The sequence below is a fragment of the Phyllopteryx taeniolatus genome, chromosome 3 (genome assembly GCF_024500385.1).
Source record: "Phyllopteryx taeniolatus isolate TA_2022b chromosome 3, UOR_Ptae_1.2, whole genome shotgun sequence".
Taxonomy (NCBI): Eukaryota; Metazoa; Chordata; class Actinopteri; order Syngnathiformes; family Syngnathidae; genus Phyllopteryx; species Phyllopteryx taeniolatus.
The window spans coordinates 27,987,357-28,009,775 of NC_084504.1; the positions used below are offsets into that span (position 1 = coordinate 27,987,357).

Consider the following 22,419-nt stretch of genomic DNA (forward strand, 5'->3'; position numbering starts at 1 on the left):
TTCCAGCTCACCCGTGAAAATGGAGGATTTTTTGATTCTTATTTTTTTCCAACTTGTTGATGTGCAGTCATAAGCATGCAGAGGAAGGCTTTTAAATGTTACGTCGAATTAGTGTAGATTTGACTTAAAATAAATATAACGTGATCAAAAGATTTTGGCTTACTAGTTGTAATTTACTGATTATGTATTTAGCAGTAGGACTCGTTGGAAGAGCAATTGTTTTGAATTTGTGGCTGTAATTTGACATATTGGCCACAAGATGACACCCTAACAAAACTTTTCACATCCATCCATTTTCAGTCATCAGTGGCGTTTTTCATTTGTATTTTTTGATTTGTGGGGGGGGGGGTTGGCTCACCACAGTGCAGGTAAAAGATTCGTCACGTCTGTCAGTATGATGCAGTGCAGTTCGACACCACTGAAATGGAATCGTTATTTGGCAACTTCACTTGATGCAACTCTCCATCGGATATGCAAAGGGGTTACTGCTATTATTCAAATAAACCGTTTTACAGAGACACCTGAACGTCAGCCACGCATGATCTGATCCGTGCCCGTTGAAAAAAAGTCCCCAAAAGTTTGCCCACTCCCAATGGAAACTCCTGCCTGTAGCTTTAAGAGGCGGGTCCCTCAGAGGGAGGGGCGGAGTCGCACGACTTGTTCTCTTTGGGACGGGAGGTGCTCCGCGCGCAGGAACACTCGATCCGTGGCAACAATCATGGCAGGTGGGAGACTCCAATATTTCTCGACCCTTCCGACGTTGACGTCATTATCGCAAGTGTCATGTGCTTCTTTTGTGTCGCCAGAAGCTGAGACGCGCCAGAAGCTGCTGCGCACTGTCAAGAAAGAGGTGGGTGTTTTCGGCTAGCTCGAAAAACAACAACAACAACAACAACAACAACAAAACACTTTCAACCGCACGACGGCGAGAGAAAATACAAGCCCGTTGAGATTCCAAAACCCGGAAAACACCGTTGCACTCTTTGACTGTCTTTCCACGACACCTGTGAAATATCGTGTCGGATGCTCCTCCTTCCGATCTGAGGAAGTCCAGCGTGTGTGTGTGTGTGTGTGTGTGCGCGGGTGGGTGTGTGCCCCCCCCCCCCCCAGCAGTAATTAGTAATATGTGTGAGTGTGAGAGGAGGAGCAGTATGGAAGGCACAGATTGCATTGCAGGTGTTCAGTGGTGTTAATAACGACGGCGTTGTGTCAACCAAGCTGTTCGGCGCATCAATGCGTGATGTACAAGGGAAACAAATATGGAGGCCACTCTCGCTTTATTCAGCTGTCTGTGTCCCTCCAATATTTCTCATCATCATCATCATCATCATCATGTCGCGTCACTGTGGTAACACCCCAACTTCATTGTGTTCAGAATCATTCCCCGTCCGTATTATACAGCGAGTTCGCCATTTTGTAGCGACGTTGAGTAAAGGTTATCCCCCACGGTGTCCTCAATGCATCTTCAAAAGTAGTGAGCAACCGTCAGTCCCGAGAATTGCAATATATCCCATCATGCGTTGCGCCGATACGGAAAAGTGATTATTTTTTTCTTCCCATTTGTCGTTTCACTTTTGGCAAGACAACTTCAGGAGCTGAGGCGTGGAAATAAAGGGCATTGTTTGTTTTAATTTGTAAAATATGCCCAGTTTTAAACGATGTAATGTAGTTTTGTAAAATATACTAATGTTCAAGTCAATAATTGAATGTTAATTGGTGTACAGTGGAACTGTACTAATCTGATTCAGCGTCCAACTATGCAGTCGATGTTTGATTGTAACATTTAGACGTTCCCGACTGCCACGCAGACGCGAAAAGAAGTTCACTGCTGCATCATAAAACAAATAAAAATCCCACTTAGATGATGCATAACAGAGGGAATCTTGCACCTTTTCAACATTCATGTCATCAAAGTCTAAACAATAAGGCATAAGTGGCATATTAAGACAATTTATTGTGTACGAAGCATGAAATGATGAAGTGCGACACATGATGTTGATATATTGTGCCAAGTTTGAGGTGTACATTTCGTTCCTCTTCCTTCAATAGTAACCACTTAAAAGGGACATCATGGAAAATGGACTTTTTAGTCTTTGTGTGCAAATACGTATGTCTCTGGAGTGGTTGCCCACCCACCCAGTGTGAAATGGAACCACCAAGTAAATCTGTCGTCGTGTGCCTGCAGCATTTCTGAAAATGTTGCGCAACATCGGGGCTAATTAACATCATAACCAAACCCTTTCTCAGCCAATGACGTGAGCATGAAACAGGAGTTAATTTAGCACGCTCGCCGAACTGAAGTGTCACGTGACGTCTCCGGCGGTGGTGCTTTTTGTGCCACTTTTTGCGTGTGAACAGTCTTCGGGTAGCTGGAGCGGTTGAAATATTCGGACACAGCAATGAAACGCAATCATTGCAGAAGCTCCTCTTAAAACCAAATGGAAATCATTAGCGATGTGATTAAAGACGATTGTAAACCAGCATAAGAGTTGCAAAAGCAACACTGCAAAATAAGATCAGACCTTCTACTGCTTCGGGATGCCAAGAGACGCAATTCGGTGGAATTGTCGAGGACAATACAGATTGGTGTTTTCCCCTCGAAAAAGACGAGGTTGTGTTGTTCAGAGGGAGACGGAAATGATTCATCCAACGAAATCATTTGGCCGTTCTTCGCATCATCGGAGCTGGACTTGTTCTCGGTGCGTGTGAGCGCTTGCGACACGTTGATTTGAAAATGTATTTTCACTCAATTCAAAATGGCAAATCACGTATGTGAGCCATTTTGTAGTATTTAGGCGTAATGAATCACTGATGCATACAAATGTTCAAGGTCAAACCAATGAGTCGCCAAGCGACGTCGAAAGGTCCGCAGCGGGCGAGCGACTGAATGTTCTCTCGTGCTTTTCGCTGAGGTGGGAGCTTCCCTCTGTTTGTTCTGTTTCGGAGCTTCTCGCTTAACACGTACGCGCTTGATCACCTTGTTGCCATGGAGATTCCCAACACACACCGAGGGCCTCCTCATGTGCGGGAACACTTTGTTTTGCGTTTTGTCGGACCGCACGATCACAGAACAAACGGACCGTCGCTCTTTTGCTTTTGCCGATTTGTGACCTGGTTCGTTTCTGATTTGCTTTTGCTCCGTAACGGAGGTGCTTTATTTTCACCCGGCAGTATAGGATTCGATCTGGGCTGCTGTGGAAAAGAGGAATGTTCGAAATGTAGTCTGATGAGGTAGCGGGTCCTCTTACCGGCGACAACCGGACCCTTTCCACGATGAACTCCGCACTCGCTCTACAAATGAAAGGCATCATATTAACTGCACCTGCGCAATCTAATTAACTGAAGAAAATCCCTCGTTTATTGCGGGGGTTAGCTTCCGCAATTTTGGGATTTATTTCTACATATTTTGAAGATAACCCCAACAACTTTGTGGAACTAATAATGATGTATTCTATTCCACCCAAGCGGTACTTTGACTTACACGAGTTACCCGGCATACAAGTTGTTCGAGATACGAGCTCTTGCTTGACTGTTTTTTGTTTTTTTCTCTTTTCTGTGTCGTGAGTTGAGCAACAAATTGAGTTAGGGATGTGAGACGATGGGAGCGAACTTCACAACAAGCTGCAGTTTGGCAGAGAGTCGACAAGATGTAAGGTGAACTAAACTTACAACAAAGAGAATGACATACTGTGGAATTCGCCAAACCACGTCATTTGTCTTCCCAAAATCCGCTAGCTTAACAATAACGCAAACTCCAAAGCGGCATAGACAGGCTAACCAAACTAGCATCGAGTGTTAGCAATGCATACATATGTGGCACGACAATACTCACAGACACACATTCGTTATCCTCTGCGATAAACCACTGAACGACTTGTGTGTTTCATCCTCAAATCTACGCACGATACTGCCCCCTGTTGGCCAAGGAGCAGCAAAATGGATTGAAGTGTGAAATCATGAATTCTTTAGATTTTCTTGTGACTGCTTTTGAGAGACCGGAAGCGATTCATGGCATTTCCATTCCTTTCGATAGGGAAAAGGGATTTAGAGAGATGTCCGATTTAGCCAAGTGTTAAGTGTTAGAAACTGCAACCGCAATACGGTAGGAAGAAAGACACATCTTTGCTTGGTTATTGACTTGACTTCTGTGCCAATTAAAGCTGCTGATCTTTTTCTGGCATCTTGATTGAATTTGACTGTGCGGGCGTTCCTCGAGATCGCCGTATGCGCGTGGTCCTCTTCCACCTGCTTATTTGCCATCGGTGCACTCCGACGTGCCGTCCAATAACAGTGGCCATTATCTCGAGAGCGCAGGATGTCTGCTTCTGGCCCAAAAATCGGTTGGAATGAGACCTCTTCTTTCTTTCTGTTCTGTTGTGTGCGCGCACACGCAAACGCCAAAGGAAAGAGATACAAAAGATAGAATCAGCGAAGCATACCGATGTCAGCACGTTGCACGGTCTTCTGTTGAAATACCGAGAAGTTTCGAGACGGTTGTCGTCAAACGACGGCGAGATTTCATGTGGGAGCTACTGCCGAGAAAAAGGTGACCGTTGTCATAGCGATCATTACACATTATCCCACAGTTAAGTGCATTCGCAGTCTGAATGTGATATGATCTGGCTGCGCTGGCAGAAGGAAGAAGATGCGGTTTTATGAAGAGCCGAGCTTAAATGAGGTTTCCGTTCCTTACGGTCAAACTCGGTTGCGAGCGGCTGCTGGTGCGACATCTTTCGCTGTGATGGAAGATGGAGCGTGTGAACGATGGGCGCGTCTCTTCTGCACTAAACCGGGTAGCAGCGTCCTATATTCTGCGAAATCAAGACGGATCCCGTTGTCGGCTATTCCCGGGCTGTGATGCGGCTGCGTGGACTGGGAACGTGGAATTACGTCAACTCGCTGCCTCGTAACATTATTCATCATTATTACTATATTGTCGTGCTGACCTATATTTAGCAAACCATCAATTCATAAAAAACAAATCATTTGTTTCCCAAAGCCTATTTCAATTAGTATTTTTGTACGATAGAACAAAATCATTCGGCATCTGCGACAAAGGATCAGATCATTCGTATCTGCGTCTTCTTTGTCTTCCAATGAAAACTCTCCGTTGTGCTTCGGTTTTTTTCGACTCGAATCGACAATCCATTCACCGCAATCGACAGTTGATCGCCCGATCGATTAATATGCACGGGCTTAGTTTTCATGGATGAACATTTGCTCTTTCTTATCCGACAGTATGGAGGCCGTCCACGCGCGGCCTGTGGCGGCCACCTCGATGATCAGTCGTGAAGATTGGATGCTAATAGATGGGCCTTCTGCTTTCTCTCCTCTGCTATTGCAGAAGTGAACCGGAATAGCCCGAACGTCCTTTATCGCTCTGAATGACGCCTTCCGGGGGCGCTAATGAAACACACATTCATCAAGCCGTCACGGCGCCATTGACACTACGGCAGCCCCGCTTGCCTGAAACGCAGTGTCTTGTGGAACTTTGGCCATTTTTTCTCCGCCAGCATTCAAGTCTTGCTAATGTTTCTCGCAGTCTTTCATGGGCCGCAGTTGGACGGGGGGGGGGGTGCTGCTGAGCCTCAGAGGCTCAAATGTGCAGGGAGTTTCCTCTCAGGGAGTTGCTCCATGTTTTAAAAGCCCCTTTTTGCAGCGAGGCCCATCCATCCGTTATCAGAGTCGGTTATCCTCACGCGGGTCGCGGAAGCACCGGAGCCTCTCCCGGCTATCGTCGGGCAGGAGGCGGGGCGGGGTACACCCTGAACCGGTTGCCAGCCAATCGCAGGGCACATATAACCACACAACCATTCGCACTCACATTCACACCTACGGGCAATTTAGAGTCCCCGATTAACCGAGCGTGCGTGTTTTGGGGATGTGGGAAGAAACCGGAGTGCCCGGAAAAAAAACCCACGCAGGCAAACTCCACACATGTGGGGCCGGGGTTTGAACCCCGGTCCTCAGAACTGTGAGGCAGACGCTCTAACCAGTCGCCCACCGTGCCTTGCAGAGAGGCAATTTTTCAAAAAGGTATTAATAGCAATGTTGAATATGCCACGAACGGAGAGGAGCAGGCGGCGGCAGATAGATTATGATGAACGGTTTATTTCTGAAAGTTAATGGAGGTGGTCCTAGGTGGGTTGGCAGGCAGTGGCGAGGACAGCCGGCTGGCTTGGCGGCAGGAATGACGGGGATCGGGAACACGGGGAAAACATTGAGAGCGAGGAGAGACGCAGGAGTCAAAAAGGGAACGAGGAATAACGCGTCTTACGTGAGGCGGGTGGGCCGCGGTGCCGCTTGGAGAAGCTGCAACACTTTGGAGAGGAGTTCCGGGATCAGGCAGGTGAGGAAGGTGCTGGAAAGAGAGAGGGCGAGAGGGCACCGAGCGCCACCCAGGCGCCGACAATAGTACTGCACGGCAGTTCATGACAGAATTATTATGATTATTTTTTTTTTTGAAAAAGACGGCTGGTACACTGAACATCGTTACACATTTGAGCTGGTTGAAAGCACTCACACAGTTTATGGTAGGTCACTTTAATTTTTTACAAAAATGTTGAGGTTTGTATTCATTACAATTTATGAAATAAACTACAATGGACTCTGACAACAAAATGTATCTGTATGCCCTGTTTTTTTTTTTTTTTTAAATAAGGGGGGGCCCAGCAGAGAAAGTTTGGGAACCACTACGTCAAGGTGACATTTTAGTTGTAGTCCACAAATCGTCTCAATTGATCCTCCACAGCACCAAATGAGCACCGATTTTTTTCCACAGCTTAGCTTCAGTGAGGTTATTCTTTGAGGCGCCGCTTTCATTTAGCTCCTTTCCGAGATAAAAGAATCTTATTGACGTATTGGCTTCGGCAGAACCGTACTGTGCAACGCGTGTCGTCTCCATAGCGACTTGCGGCCCGTCCGCGCTCGGACACTTTGCCTCAGGAATACATCCGAGACCTGATAGGTAACCCAAATATGAGCGATGAGAAATCAAACTAAAGCTGGCAAAAGTCAAGGAATCCATGTCATCAGGCTGGTTAATGAATCATGAATATGTGCGTTGGAGCAGGAATCCTTTTTGTTGGTGCTGAAGATATCATCCAGATATCACTCATCCAAAGAGGCCAAATGTGCCTCATTGGTTTGATAGAAAGTCTTTCACGGGCAAAACCTTTTGCTCCCTTTTTGGGTTTTTTTCATGACATCTTTCCAAAAGAAAGGGCGTAATCATTTTATTTCACCCATATTGATCTGGGAAACAGCAAATGGAAACTTCAAAAGTGGGAACAAATGTTACCCGTCACATGCGTCACCGGTCTACTGTGGTCAAAATGTGGCAGCTCACTTGGTGTCTTTGCCAGTCTGGAGAAGAGTAAGGACCTTCTTCCCATTAGGAAAAATGTCCGGTGTTGTTCTTTGGTCGGCGGTGGGCATTTTGCCTCATAAAGTAGCTGCACCTCACAGTTCTTCGTGGGAAATACGAGCAGCAATATGAACGCGGTAGCGAGCCATGCCATCCAGCAAAGGTTTCAATACATCACCAATGTCGACGTGGAAACTGGACGAGTGCGGGGTCCCGTTCGCTTTGTCACCTGGCGTAGGTGACCGTGAGGCTTGATGGTGAAGATTGACTTCGCTCATAGCAGCTTCGGTGAATAAAGAGAACTTTATTGAGGAGCGACCGTTGCAGCGGTCTGAGAGAGAGCTTTGGGCCTTACACGCATGAAAAAGGGAAACAAATGATGGTAAACCATTGTGTGTGCCTCTTGGACAGAAAAGCAAATCCACCGATGTTCAGCCACAAAGGCAACAGATCCGTTTGAAGATGGCCTCCGAGCCTGCGTGCCCGCGAGCGTTCGCAGCTGTCGCGATGGCTCAAACTCAAGAGTTACTTTTCACAGTTAAATGAATGGCTGCATCACGGTTAGATACAGTAGCCGGCAGAGCTAGCGTCCGCTTTCATCCGTCCGTAAGCCAACAATGGGAGAAACTCCGATTTGCGTGGCAGTGCCGTATTTAGCGCAGTAATTCTGCTGAGAGAAATTGGGCTTGATGGAGATCTGCTTGGATGAAAGCCTTTCATTGAACTGACTTCCAAGGTTCGTAACATTTGTAATTGTGTGTATTTGTTAGTAAGCGTCATGATACTGGTTGATAATTACATTGATGTGAGCCTCAGATGGATTCGGCTCTATTGGGTGTACAGTCGGCCCGTGCCGTTCGCGGCCGCGTTTAATCAATTTCCGTTAATTGACGACCCCTAAAACCGATCAAATTTGTCGAGTAACAATTGCCCATATTAATATTGAAGCCATTAATACACCACAAACTATGAGCCCAAAAGTCTTCAAACATTGCGTACCCTGACAAATACAGTAAACAGCTTAGAGGTAGTATTCAGTTAGCACCCACTTCGTCTTGTAATAGTGGCTGCGTGCGCAAAGCAAACGTCTTCCCCACGGAAATGTTTGTTCCCGTCTCGCTTGCCGCTATTTTGTGTAGCTGGCGTTCTATGCTTGCGCTCAGAGTTGGCGCGCAAGAGAAGTTGTTGGGACATCTGAAAAAGTCACCACGAGCTTTAGGAAGAGAGCGTTACAGTTTCTTCAGAGAGAGTTGAATTCTAAAAAGATGCGCGAGAATCAAATATGAAGCGGCCAGCGTGGAAGACATGATGTCGGTTGCGGACAGACTTGTTTCGGCAGGAAATGATTCACGACGACGAGCACAAATAGGACTTTGCCATGGCGACTGATTGATTAGGTCTTAACTAGTGTTCCTTAGCAGTTGTCAGGACAGCAGGGAGGACTTTACATCCCCATGGCGACCAATTACAAGTATGACTTTGAGAGCGTGCAAAGCGGACCTTGTTGCTTATTTTGTAAGTGAACACGAAAGGATGTCATGACGCTTTAATGCACCGCGATCAATTGCTCCCGCTCAAGGTAGAAAAGGGGTTTGACGTAGAATAGCAACATGTTGTCTCCCTTTTGACTTCCAAATTCTTCGGGATGATCCTCTGGGTGAGACTGGATGGTGACTCATCCAGAATCCTAGCACTCATCCCGCTCAGTTTTTGTTCCCTTCAACTTTTCAACGACAGTTCTCCTAAAGTGCCTCATTATCCTACCTTCCTTTTTTTTTTTTTTTTTTTCTAAGACTCTCGTCTTATTATTCTGAAATATATTTATCAAGCATTCAACAAACCCCTGGGAGATTCTGTGTGTGCAGCTGCGGCATATTAAAGAGTAAGTCATCCAGCATCTGCCGTGTCATCGACAGGTGAAGCAGATTATGGAGGAAGCGGTCACCAGGAAATTTGTTCATGAAGACAGCAGCCATATTGTTTCCCTTTGTGGTGAGTAAGCAAACATACGGCTGCCTCACACCTCTGCTTATTTAGAGACATTGCACTGTGAACGATCCTGCAACACAAAAGCCGACCGCGTGTCTGCTGGCTATATTGCTCACGAAACTGTATTTGACTCAAATTTAGAACACCACTTAAGGGGAAACTTCGCTTTTTGTTAAGGGTGAATGGTGTAAAAAAAAAAAGCTAACAGACGGAAGCAGCGTATTACCACAGACTGCTAACTTAATTAACATGAGCCATAAGGCAGCCCATTTATTCATTCAACAGAAGTCACACACAGTTTGTTCCGGCATGCCGGTCGATGTCGGATTTTTCCATTCCTCCCCGTAGAAAAAATGGGTAATACAAATAATCCGTCTACCCAAAAAGCACCCAGTGTAGCTAATTCAGGGGCCAAAAAGGTACCACAAAGTTCCCAAGTAGTCAAATTCAAATATCAAGGGTACTAGAGTACCACGCTGAAAGTACCACCATGTATGAACCCACCGTATCTTGGCGTAAGATACTTCACGGAAACATTTACATTCAGATACACTGGGCAAAAACTCTCAGTGTCTAATTAGCTTATGAGCAAATAGCTGCGCGGTACGCACCATTGCAAGCGTAACAGAGCAATTTCTCAACCAATTTTCACAAGGTTTACTTTTTTTTGTCAATGCCAAAGCGTGTGGTATTAGCACAGAACATTTTTTCTAAAAAAAAAAATATATATATATATATATATATATATTTATGTGTGTTATTTTATTATTAATTGTTTTTTTCCCCAAATATATTGAAGGAAAAATTCATAGGGTGGGCTCACTGGCCTCACCGTTGCTGATAAAGCTTTTTAATCACCATTGAAATGTCCGGCTGTGTTCTACCAAGGCAGAATAAACCCTCCCAAGCCTCGTCTGTCCAAAATGGGGCAAGCCCTTGATGAATGGTCCAATTACTCCTGAGATGAGCCTCCGCTCTTGCGTCCAAGTGCTTCCTGTGAAAAGGGCTTGTTCTACTGGCTATTGACAAATCTAGAGCGCTTGTCTATATTACTAAAACGCCAGATGGTTTGTAATGACACCTTTTCCACTCAGTCTTGTCATTATGTGCGACAGTAAGTAATCTCATTAACAAGTCGATGTTTTTACTCCATAGAACCAAATATGAAGTAATACTAGTAAATAATATGAACAACTATACAGAAAAGTATGCTACTTTTGGTAATCAATAGGTTGGTCTCTTCAAGGCTGAAAAACGTAGTAACTGCAAAATGACTGCCAATTAATACTCAATATATGAATGAAGTGACTGTTAATATAAATTGATGTACTGTATAGCCATTAATCTCAGATTTATTTGTAGAGTAAGACGCTTGTTTTTGCTTCAAATAAACATTTTTGCATTTAAGGTTTTTTTCCCCCCTTGACCAAATGGTGCCAGCGAAGCCCGATATTATTATTATAGCGTGTGAGAAACGCACTGCCCACGTGCAGCTGTGTGTCTCAGACCAAACAATATTTATTGGTTTGTACGGACTGCTATTTGTGCGAAAATCAAATAAGAACAATCAAATAAAAATCCAAAGAAAATGCAAAAGCGTGAATGAATTGTTCACACCAGGAATCGTGAATCCTTGCTCACTGAGCTGTCTCGACGCAGCGCTAACAGTTGTTCTGACATCTTACCTCACGTTGCGCGATGGCGCTAAATGGGAATTTGTCTGATTCCCCAACAGATGTCAGAACAGTTCTGACTGTCCGAAGCTGCGGTCACTGTGACATTTCATTCAATTCAATCAAATTGTTGCAAATGGTTATAAAAGAAGCGAATACCCAGTTAAATCTCCAGTGCTTTTTTCCTGTAGTGTGAAAAGCATGGGTAATGGATTTTCTTTTGCATTTTAAATGTAAAATGAGCCTCAGGGTAGGCAAATTATGTTGGCCATTTTTCTCTAATCTCTTTTTACAGTTTAGCTAGTGCAAGTTTATGTAAATATGCTGTCACGTACTACACAGATTTGATTAAAATAGGATTGAACATCTCCTTTTACACGACACTTTAGTGTGTTCAATACTTAATGTGGTAGGTTTTGTGTTTAATAGTGCATGCATCAGGTTTTTGCTGTCAGTAACAACATTATCCGCTGGATCTTTTCAAAGCCTCGCTGGTCAGTCGGAGGAGAGTGTTTCTCGTAATGGACACTAAGCAGCTCACAAAATCGCCATCTCCGTGCCACCTCCCCCCTCCCCCCTCCCCGTTTTGCCATCTCACCGTGGTCCGCGTAGACTCGATTCGAGCGAACGGAGGACGGGAGAAGAGCTCAGCCAGCTCTCCGGGGAGCAATTAGCCTGCAACCTCGTGGCTACTTTGACGAGCTGCCGCAGAAAGTCCATCGAGACGCAGCGGAGCGAGCGTGAATGATGTGACTGGTGTTAAATGGCGCAAGGTTCCATTATTTAGGGCTGTTGTATCGATGGGTCAGCGGTTCTGCTTTTGGGCTGGGACATTTTTGTGAGTATCTACGGTATTTTTGCGTGGACAGCGACTGCTATTTCACACTGTTCATAATGTCGTCCTTTCATTTCTTGGTTTCATTGGGCCATACATGACAACATCTCCAAAATGGGTGAACATTTGTGATGGTCCAATGAAACTTTTGGGCCAGCATTCCACTGCTCATTACCCCAAAAAGACCAACCCTACAGTGAAGCATGGTGGTGGCAACATCAGGCTTTGGGGCTGTTTTCCTTTAGCTGGAACTGTTCATAATTCCCTCTTGCTTAGGCAAGGTGGACGAATTATCCAAAGTCTGAAATAGCAGTCAGTGTGAGCACAAAACTTTCAGGCTTCTGCTGGAAAGCGATCAAATGTCAGGAAAAGCCTACGACTGGACATCATCCAAAATGTATTTTGTCTTTACCGGAGCTGAATCCCATCGAACATGAAGTTGAAAGTGATTGGTAAATTCTCAGTTATCCCACTGTGTACTTTGCGAATGTGTGCATGCATGTTTTTGTCAGCAAAGATGATGATTAAGGAATGAGATGTTGCATTTTGGAAGATGTCCTGCTGTGATAATGGTTGTGAGTAAAAATCAGCAGAAGGAAACACCGAGGAAGACATGAGCATGTAACGACCAAGGAAGATGTGGTCTTGTTTATGGGGGATTACTTTGTAAGAGACGGACACTTTGATGAGCAACGTTGAAGTTCAACCGCGCTCGGAGCCACTGTAAATGGGGTTTCAGCGGTGACAGAGGAAAAACGCCTGGTGCACTTTTGCAGGAGATGAGACGCCGCGTTTGAAGGAAACACAGATTGTGATGCCGAGGAGCCTCGGCCGCCCGCCCCTCCCTCCCTCCCTCCCTCCCTCCCTCCCTTCCGGCGCAAGCTCATCCGAAGCTCCGTCGCGCTATCAACAGGGGTTGCCACGGCAACCACGGTCTGCCATGTGACCCCATGTGAACAGAGGCACAGGATTAGCCCTGAAGAGGACTCAAATGTCAACACAGCTCCAGGCGCTGACACGTAGGCCTTCAAGCAGAGGGCAGACTGCCTCGAAGCTCATTCTAGTGATTGCGCAATATGCTGCTTCAAGTTTTAAAAAGTGGCAGAAAGGGTTTTCAGTGATAATCACAGTATGTTATTGTGCATAGTCCATGCATCCATTTTCTACCGCCTATCCGAGGTCGGGTCGCGGGGGCAGAAGCTTTAGCAGGGACTTCCCTCTCCCCAGCCACTTCATCCAGCTCTTCCCGAGACGTTCCCAGGCCAGCCGAGAGACGTAGTCTCTCCGGCGTGTTCCGGGTCGTCCCCGGGGTCTCCTCCCGGTGGGACGTGCCCGAACCACCTCACCGGGGAGGCGTCCGGGGGGGGGGCATCCGAATCAGATGCTCCAGCCACCTCCTCTGGCTCCTCTCCATGTGGAAGAGCAGCAGCTCTACTCTGAGCCCCTCCCGGATGAGCGAGCTTCTCACCCATTCTCTAAGGGAGAGTCCGGATACCCTGCGGAGGAAACTCATTTCGGCCGCTCGGATCCGGGATCTCGTTTTTTCGGTCACGACCCGCAGCTCGTGACCATAGGTGAGCGTTGGAACGTAGATCGACCGGTAAATTGAGAGCTCCGCTTTTCGGTTTAGCTGCTCCTTCACCACAACGGACCGATACAAAGTCCGCATCACTGCAGACGCTGCGCCGATCTGCCTGTCGATCTCCCGTCCCGTTCTTCCTTCACTCGTGAACAAGACCCCAAGATACTTGAACTCCTCCACTTGGGGCAGGATCTCACGCCACCCTTTTCCGACTGAGGACCACGGTCTCAGATTTGGAGGTGCTGATTCTCATCCCAGCCGCTTCACACTCTGCTGCGAACCGCTCCAGTGAGAGTTGGAGATCACGGCTTGATGAAGCGAACAGAACCACATCATCTGCAAAAAGCAGAGATGCAATCCTGAGGCCACCAAAGCGGAACCTCTCTGCATCTAGAAATTCTGTCCATAAAGGTTCTGAACAGAATCGGTGACAAAGGGCAGCCTTGGCCGAGTCCAACACTCACCGGGAACGAGTCCGACTTACTGCCGGCAATGCGGACCAAACTCTGACACCGGTCGTACAGGGACTGAACAGCCTGTATCAGGGGGTTCGGTACCCCGTACTGCCGAAGCAACACCCACAGGACTTCCCGAGGGACACGGTCGAACGCCTTCTCCAAGTCCACAAAACACATGCAGACTAGTTGGGCGAACTCCCACGCACCCTCGAGGACCCTGCCGAGGGTGTAGAGCTGGTCCCTGCCTTCGGCCACCGCCCGGCTCGCATTGCACCCGACCCCTATGGTCCCTCCCGCAGGTGGCGAGCCCACGGGAAGGGGGACCCAGGTCCCAGGTTACCCTTTCGGGCCGTGCCCCGCAGGGCCACCAGGCGCTCGCCTTCGAGCCCCACCTCCGGGCCTGGCTCCAGAGGGGGGCCCCGGGTAAGGGAAAACGTCTTCCTGAATTGTTTGTCATCATAGGGGTTTTTGTAGCTGTGTTTAGTCTAGTGCATCGCCTTGGACCTGTTTGCCACGGGTGACCCTGCCAACTTGGCTCCTCGGATCATCGGGACACAAAACCCCTCCACCACAATAAGGTGCATAGTAAAAACAAAAAAATGGAGCGATTTTTATTTTATTGTGCATAGTAAAAACTAAAAATAAAGAATAGGTCAAATAAAAAGCTGGCACTTTCCTCACATCATAATACATGCGTGTAATAGCCTCATAGAGTTTTGCTTTTTTTCCAACCTTGTGTGCTCGAACAGCTGCGGTGGAGGCATGCGTTTTGCACGGGCTGAAACGTCGAGCGGCGGGCTTTCTTCGAAGCAACAAAATAGCCGCCCTGTTCATGAAGGTGGGCAAGAGCTTTGCCCCGGCTGAGGAGCTGTGCAAGAAGGCCCAGGACCTGGAGCAGATTATCGAGACCAAGTGAGAGTGGCACAGAGCAGGCAACGAACGACGATCCCGTGTTGCTTCTGACACGTCATTATTTCTCGACAACTTGTGACGTCTGCTTGCAGACGAAGCCAAAGTTTGCAAAGCCAGGACAGCCTGCGCCGAATGCCTCGGCTTCCCAGCCTCGCTCCCAAGGCCATTAAGAACCTGTGGATTAGGACAGCTCTTTTCGAGAAGGTGCTGGACAAGATTGTCCTCTTCTTGGTGGAAAACAGCAGGTGCTTTCACAAAGTGTGAAATGTTATGCTATTCAGGTCTGTGTGTGTGTGTGTGTGTGTGTGTGTGTGTGTGTGAGTGAGTGAGTGTGTGTGTGATTTTTGGCGGGAACTCTCTGTCCTCCCCACCTGACAGATGCTATTTCTATTTATCTTGTCTTCCAGTAAATATTACGAGAAGGAGGCTGTTCTAATGGACCCTGTAGATGGACCCATCCTTGCTTCTTTGCTGGGTAATTTCGGACTTTATGAGCAAGCTTTTACAGGAGTTTTCTCCAAAAACGACTTATTTGGCTCAATTAGACATGAAAGTGGGATTTTGGTGGTCATAGCAGCTGAATTGCAACTAAAAGCTTTTATATGTACCCTTTCCTGTGGCGGTAATGATACCTTTTACTGAAGCCTAAAAGTGTCGTGTAAACCGCAGCAGGGACCTTCATTTGAGATTGAATTAGATGTGGATTTACTACCCGGGGATATTGATTAAGAATCTGATGAAAGTTGTATAAAAAAATTCTGCCTTTTGTCATGATCATGAAAATAATGCCATGTTTTCGTTGGTACTAAGAGAGAGTTTTTCCATTTAACGGTTAATTAATATGATGTGCATTTTGCATTGCACCTTGCTGAGACGTATGAGGTGTGTCAGATAAGTTCCAGGACTGATATATTGCAAATCCAAACAACATTTTTTTCCTGGAGTCGAAGACATTTTTCCAGCCTTCTCTGCCACGCCTTCTTGCACTCCTTGAAGGATTCTTCCGGCATCCTCCGCAGTGCCGTCGTCACAGCTATCTTGATGTCAACCACCTCCTGGAGCACGGTCAAGAGGGGAACATTTTTTTACGGAGCCTGGTCAGGTGAGTAGGGAGGCTGCTCCAGCACGGCAATGTTCTTCTCTGCCAGGAATTGTCTGATGCTCAAGGCATGTTGTCATGAGCAGCCCTGAGTTGTCCTGCCACAACTCTCGCATCTTCTCACGCTCTTGAACGAAGTAAACGCCGCAGACTTTCTTTGTAGACGTGCTGGTTGATCATCTGGCCCACATTGACTCAACCGTCGTGAAAAATATCTTCTGTGACGCCAGTCCTGGAACTTTTTTGACACACTTGGATTTGACACTCCCAAAATATGAGAAACGCTTATACTTTGATGCAGTCCGTTTGTACTCCACTGTAAAATACCTCGTTAAAATTAAAACCTCTCTGACAGTTGTAAAACTGAACATTACAGTGTTCCACATTATTATGCAAATGATATTTTTCTCAGATTTTCCTAAATAGTCGATGTAAATGCAGAGCCAACGATGCAGGGGTATTTCTTGCGGCGTGAGATTGTTCACCGGTGAGTCCTGCGTAGTAACCTTGGACGGTCCAGATGGACGGAGTCGCGGATGCCACCAAGTCCCGACAAGGCTGAGATGTCGGCAAGGAGGTGGCGGAGTCATGTTTTGGGCCACAATCAGGGGGAAAGAGCTGGTCAGCCCCTGAAGGTGTGAAAAGTGCACGGTGCAAGCAATAGTGCAATACCTACCTCGACAAGGAGAGCAAATCATGGTGGAGTTGTCTGTTGAGAACTCAAGCGAAAGATCAATGAGGGTGGGCAGAAGTTGACATCCAAACAGCAGCTCTGCCGAGGCTCTTCTGACAGACTCCAAATACATTCAAACAGAAGCTGCCCAAAAACTCGACTTGGGAAGCCGCTATCAAATAAGGGGGTTCTATGTTCTCATGCAACTTGACGTTTTTGATTGAAATAGCTTCTGAATTCAGTAAATATGACCTCCTCGTGTTGCAACTTCAACAAATGACTATCTTCGGTTCTTGACAACTTGTAACATTTTGGAAACTCTGTTGTGCGTAATCATTTGGAACGGTGCATTTTAAGTTTGAGGTTTGTTCAAATTATACTCTTAACATTTGATGAATTGAAACTTATGCTCACTATCATTTGCATCGACTATTTAGGAAAATCTGAGAAGAGTATCGTTTCCGTAATAGTTTGGAAAGCAGCGTATTACGCTCAAAGGCAGAATCATGTTTTTACAGTGCATCTTATTTGATTTTCCAGGTGGCGCTCACGAAATGTGTATTTGCACTGTGCTTGAGCATCGGATGCACATGACTTTACGGCCGGTGTCCCGATGTAACTGTGAACCTCCACTGTGACAGTGGGACCTTGCGCTTTGGAGTATACGAAGATGAAGACGGCCGACCACTTCTGGACCGATCCCTCGGCCGACGAGTTGGTGCAAAGGCATCGCATCCACAGTGCTCACTGCAGGCAGGACTCGCCCACCAAGAGGCCCGCGTTGTGTGTGAGTTTACCTTTATATCTTAATGTCACTTTTTTTCCCAAAATGACTTTCATTCCCCTGCTGGTGCGGGTGTGTCAGGTTAAAATTGCTCTTTCATAGGTAGCGTGTGTCAAGACAAAGAAAGAAATGAAATGTTCTGTGCGCTTTAGGCAGTGTGATAGTGCTCTTTGGCATGAATATTTCAGATCCAGAAGCGTCACTCCAGCAGCAGCATGGACGAGCGGCCCTCTCCCTCGCCATCAGCGCGCGACTACGTCGAGTCGCTGCATCAAAACAACAGGGCGACGCTGCTGTTCGGCAAAAACAATGTGCTCGTTCAGCCAGTAAGTGTTTGGTGGAAAAACAACTCAATCTATACACTAGACAAGCGAAATCAGGTCACCAAATGATTAGAAACTCTTTACAATACATGTACATATATTTACAGTATATGCTTTGAAATCGATATTGGGGAAAAAAGGACATTGCGATTTTTCTTAAAGCTGGGATATAAATTGCGTTGTGAACTAATGCAGGATCAGTGTTGGGAAAGCTCATTTTTCTACACGAACGACTTCAAAGTTCAGGTCACCGTTCCAAAAAGGAATTGGTTCCGTTTTTTTTTTTCTTCCTCTCAATATGTTGCAGACGGCCTTCTTCTTTTCCTTCCGGCTTGTCCCTTTTAGGGGTCGCCACAGCGCGTTCTCCTTTTCCATGTAAGCCTATCTCCTGCATCCTCCTGTCTATCCATCACCACTGCAAACAGGAAGGGGCTCAGGGCTGATCCCTGATGCAGTCCCACCTCCACCTTCAATTCCTCTGTCACACCTCACCGCTGTTCTGCTGCCCTCGTACATGTCCTGTATCATTCTACCATACTTCTCTGCCACTCCAGACTTCCGCATGCAGTACCACAGTTCCTCTCTGGGTACTCTGTCTAGATCTACAAAGACACAAAGTAGCTCCTTCTGACCTTCTCTGTACTTTTGCATCAACGTCCTCAAGGCAAATAATGCATCTGTGGTACTCTTTGTAGGCATGATAGCATACTGTTGCTCGCAAATACTCACTTCTGTCCTGAGTCGAGCCTCCACTACTCTTTCCCATAACTTCGTTGTGTGGCTTATCAACGTTATTCCTCTATAGTTCCCACAGCTCCGCACATCACCCTTGTTCTTAAAAATGGGCACCAGCACACTTTTCCTCCATTCCTCAGGCATCTTCTCACGCTCTAGAATTCTATTGAACAAGCTGGTCAAAAACTCCACAGCCGCCTCTCGTAGATGCTTGCGTACCTCCACAGGAATGTCATCAGGACCAACTGCCTTTCCATTTTTCATCCTCTTTAATGCCTTTCTAACTTCCTCCTTACTAATCATTGCCACTTGCCTCTTCTACTCTCCCTTCTCTCTCATTTTCCTCAGTCATCAAGTCCTCGAAGTATTCTTTCCATCTATCTAGCACACAACTGGCATCCTCTATCCTTAATCACCCTAACCTGCTGCACATCCTTCCCATCTCTATCCCTCTGTCTGGCCAGCCTGTAGAGATCCTTTTCTCCTTCTTTCGTGTCCAACCTGGCATGCATGTCATCATATGCCTCTTGTTTGCCTTCGCCACCTTTGCCTTTGCCCTGTGTCGCATCTCAATGTATGTGTGTAATTTCAACCCTGCCCCTAAACTTCTCGCCTTACTGCCTTTCCGCCTGGTCTCCTGGACACACAATATATCAACCTTTCTCTGAATCCTCATGTCAACCAACTCCTGAGATTTTCCTGTCATAGTCCCGACATTCAAAGTCATTCAAACATTCAGTTCTAGACTGTGCTTTCCTCTTCTCTTTCTGCCGAAGAACCCGCTTTCCACCTCTTCTTCTTCGACTTCGACCCACAGAAGCTGAATTTCCACCGGCGCCCTGCAGGTTGACGGCGCCGGTGGCGGACGTTGTTAACCCGGGCCACGACCGATCCGGTATGGAATTCTTTGGATTTGTTTGGCAAAGTTTGAACGCAACCCTCTGCGTTTATCCGGGCTTGGGACCGGCCTACTGTTTGGACTGGCTTGTGCCCCCCATAGGGTTGCATTATGTTGCAGACGGGCTATTACTCTCAAAGTATTGACATTTAAATTCCCCGCTTCTGTGCACACGAGTAGCCAGCTGCAGCTTTCACCCTACAATCTCAAAAACAGGAGGAAAAACTTGTTACTTGAATGGTCTTTTTTTGAAAACAAAAACAGGACTTTTGTCATGAATGTGCAAAGAAAAACACGCAGCACAGTGTGACAGCAATGATGGCGAAAGGAGATTGATAACTTTGCATTCCTCGCAGCTCTGGCTGACCGCATGAACAAAATAATTGCTCTATAACAAAATAAATTCAATATTATCACAGTGGTGTGATCACACCACTGAATCATTCTGATGCAAATAATAATTTTCCTTGTAATCCATTTTCACAGTTATGTGAACATTTCCACAATTATGTACTGTATAACATATTTATTCCCATTTATGCAGTGTCCCTGAACGCACCTCGCGCACATCGTTTCATTCTGAACAGCGCAACAGGAAACGCACCTGGTCCGAACAGCTGGTGACTTTTAACATTAGAGTAGATTCACTGTATATGACAGTCCACTGATGTCGCAGCAGACCCCGCGATGTGACTATTGCCCACGTTGTACATCGCGATGACGCTGCTCGAACAAAACATCGTGCAGCCCTAGCCCAAAGGAGCAATTCATTTTGCATCGCATGAAAGCTTCTGTCCTCCCGCCTGTTGCAGAGGGACGACATGGAGGCTATCCCGGGTTACCTCTCGCTGCATCAGACGGCTGACCTCATGACACTGAAGTGGACGCCCAATCAGCTCATGAACGGCTCCGTTGGCGACCTGGACTACGAACGAAGGTGATGATATGTCGGTGTGTGTTTGTGAGAGAAATAAAGCCCAGGATGCAAGCTGACTCTGCTGTTAGTGAATAATGCAGTGCTTGTGTGTCCCTGTGTGTGTCTGTGTGTGTCCCTGTGTGTGTCTCTGAGACTCTGAATGCAAAGGGAACCCAGCTCATGTAATGAGGCTTATTTTCAGCAGACAGGCAGCCTGCAGGTGCTTTATTGACTGGGACGCTGTCAGACCAACTAGCAAACCATGTCATATCCCTGTTTTTGTGCGTGCCTGGTTTCTTTCCGTAAGAAGGTTTGATTACTGGGCTTTGCTTATCTCTTTGCGCAAGCTTGACTACTGTTTAATTTGAAAATGAACTAACTGCGCGGATGTCTTTTTGCTGTCACTGGATGAATTGCTGTGTTTTTGCAGTGTGTACTGGGACTATGCCATGACAATCGCTCTCGAAGAGATAGTGTACTTGCACTGCCATCAGCAAGGTAGGCCCAGGCAACCTTCGCATTTTCTTTCAGCCCGGTAGTGAAGTGCAAGGGTGAAAACCTTCCTCCTGCAGTCGACAGTGGGGGCACAGTGGTGCTGGTGAGTCAAGATGGCATCCAAAGGCCTCCACTTCGCTTCCCCAAAGGAGGCCACCTGCTCCAGTTCCTCTCATGCCTGGAAAACGGTCTGCTTCCGCACGGCCAGCTGGATCCTCCTCTCTGGTCTCAGAGGGGAAAGGTCAGCACCTGAGCTCATCCCTCCCAATGCACTCAAAGGATCGCGCTAGCCGTTGTTACGGCGAAACAGCACTCGCGCGCTAAATCATTTTTCATCTGATCAATAAACCAATAATGAACAGCGCAGCTGATGACTCTTCGGCTTTATGTTCACCAGCGCACGTGATGAGGTTCTCTTTCTTTTATTGTGTGCGCTGCAAACAAACGGAATAATACAAAGCAACCGCGCTTGTTCGACGACTATTAATAAACATGGGCATGCAGACGCTTGGAAACTTCAATCTTAATTTTAAATAGGAATCAATGATTTAGTCTTCTGACCTGTGCCAAAGAGGTTCGGTTTTCATCTGCTTGGGTTTGTCCATTTTGTGAATTATTATTATTATTATTATTATTTTTTTTTTTTTTAACCAAAGGTTCAGCATAACTTAAGATAAAGCAACCAAACAATTGAAATGTAAAATGGAAGAGTACCATTGAACAAGTTTTATATTTCTTATGTGCTCACGTAGACTCTTAGCGCATTTGGTTCGAAAGATCGTAGATCTTGCTGAAACTTCCCTTCAGCTGTGAGAAAACCATCATTAATTTCATCCGTGACAAATATTTACGCCTCGGTTTGTTCTCTCACATGACCTTGTTGTTAATAATAATATTGTTTGGTTGTTGCAGGGAAAAGTGTTCCCGAAGCTGAAGAAGAGGGTTCCTCAAGGATCTGGTTCTACAGACTCGGTCTCAGATAAGGAGGAGGACGAGGCCACAGACTACGTCTTCCGCATCCTCTTCCCAAACAGTCGGTCAGAGTTTGGTGAGACCCCCTATTTATACTTTTTTTTTAAGAAAGCATACCTTTTTCTTTGTCTTTTGTTCACAGGTTTAGTTCCCTGAGACGCGCTTTGTAGGCCGGTCACCTTTTTATGACACCACAATGTGACACATTCTGTCCTTACTTATCAGGGCTGGATTTTCATAGACAGCACATTTGCCGATCCTGATTTTCACGCAAGCACAAGGCTCGCTGCGCGTTTGCCAATTCGGCAGACCGGTCTGCACGAAGCCGGGCGTTCCGGCACAGTAGAGGGAGCGTCCTGGCGGAGTGACAATTTGGTGGCAGAAAATCGATCGAAATGTATGCCTTCTCAGACCACGTCTAAATACTGGCACACGGTCAACTGCTGGTTTTACGCGATTTGGGTGAATTTGATGGGCGCACAGGCAGACGGATACTGAGCTCCGCGGACATATTTAAGTCATCAGCTCAGTCTCTACACCCGCTCACATCATCTGTTGCCACACCGACCGAGAGCAGATGTGAGACGTATCTTCAAACAACGGAAGATCAACACAGCGGCTGGCCCAGACCTCGTGTCCCCATCCTGCCTCAAAGTCCGGGTGGACCAGCTTGCTCCAGTCTTCACACAGATCTTCAATAGATCCCTGG

At 46.6% G+C, this 22,419-nt stretch overlaps 1 protein-coding gene across 1 annotated transcript in view; it reads left to right on the forward strand.

Annotated features, from left to right (window-relative positions):
• Positions 1-577: 577 nt before the first annotated feature.
• Positions 578-22,419, forward strand: part of sgsm1a (small G protein signaling modulator 1a) — a 32,707-nt gene continuing 10,865 nt past the window's right edge. The window contains 12 exon segments of the mRNA XM_061768254.1: positions 578-725; positions 807-850; positions 9,283-9,358; positions 14,653-14,815; positions 14,908-15,060; positions 15,223-15,290; positions 17,229-17,374; positions 17,560-17,697; positions 20,140-20,264; positions 20,674-20,741; positions 20,816-20,979; positions 21,651-21,786. Of these exon segments, the coding sequence (XP_061624238.1) occupies positions 593-725; positions 807-850; positions 9,283-9,358; positions 14,653-14,815; positions 14,908-15,060; positions 15,223-15,290; positions 17,229-17,374; positions 17,560-17,697; positions 20,140-20,264; positions 20,674-20,741; positions 20,816-20,979; positions 21,651-21,786 (1,414 nt within the window). The 5' untranslated portion in view covers positions 578-592.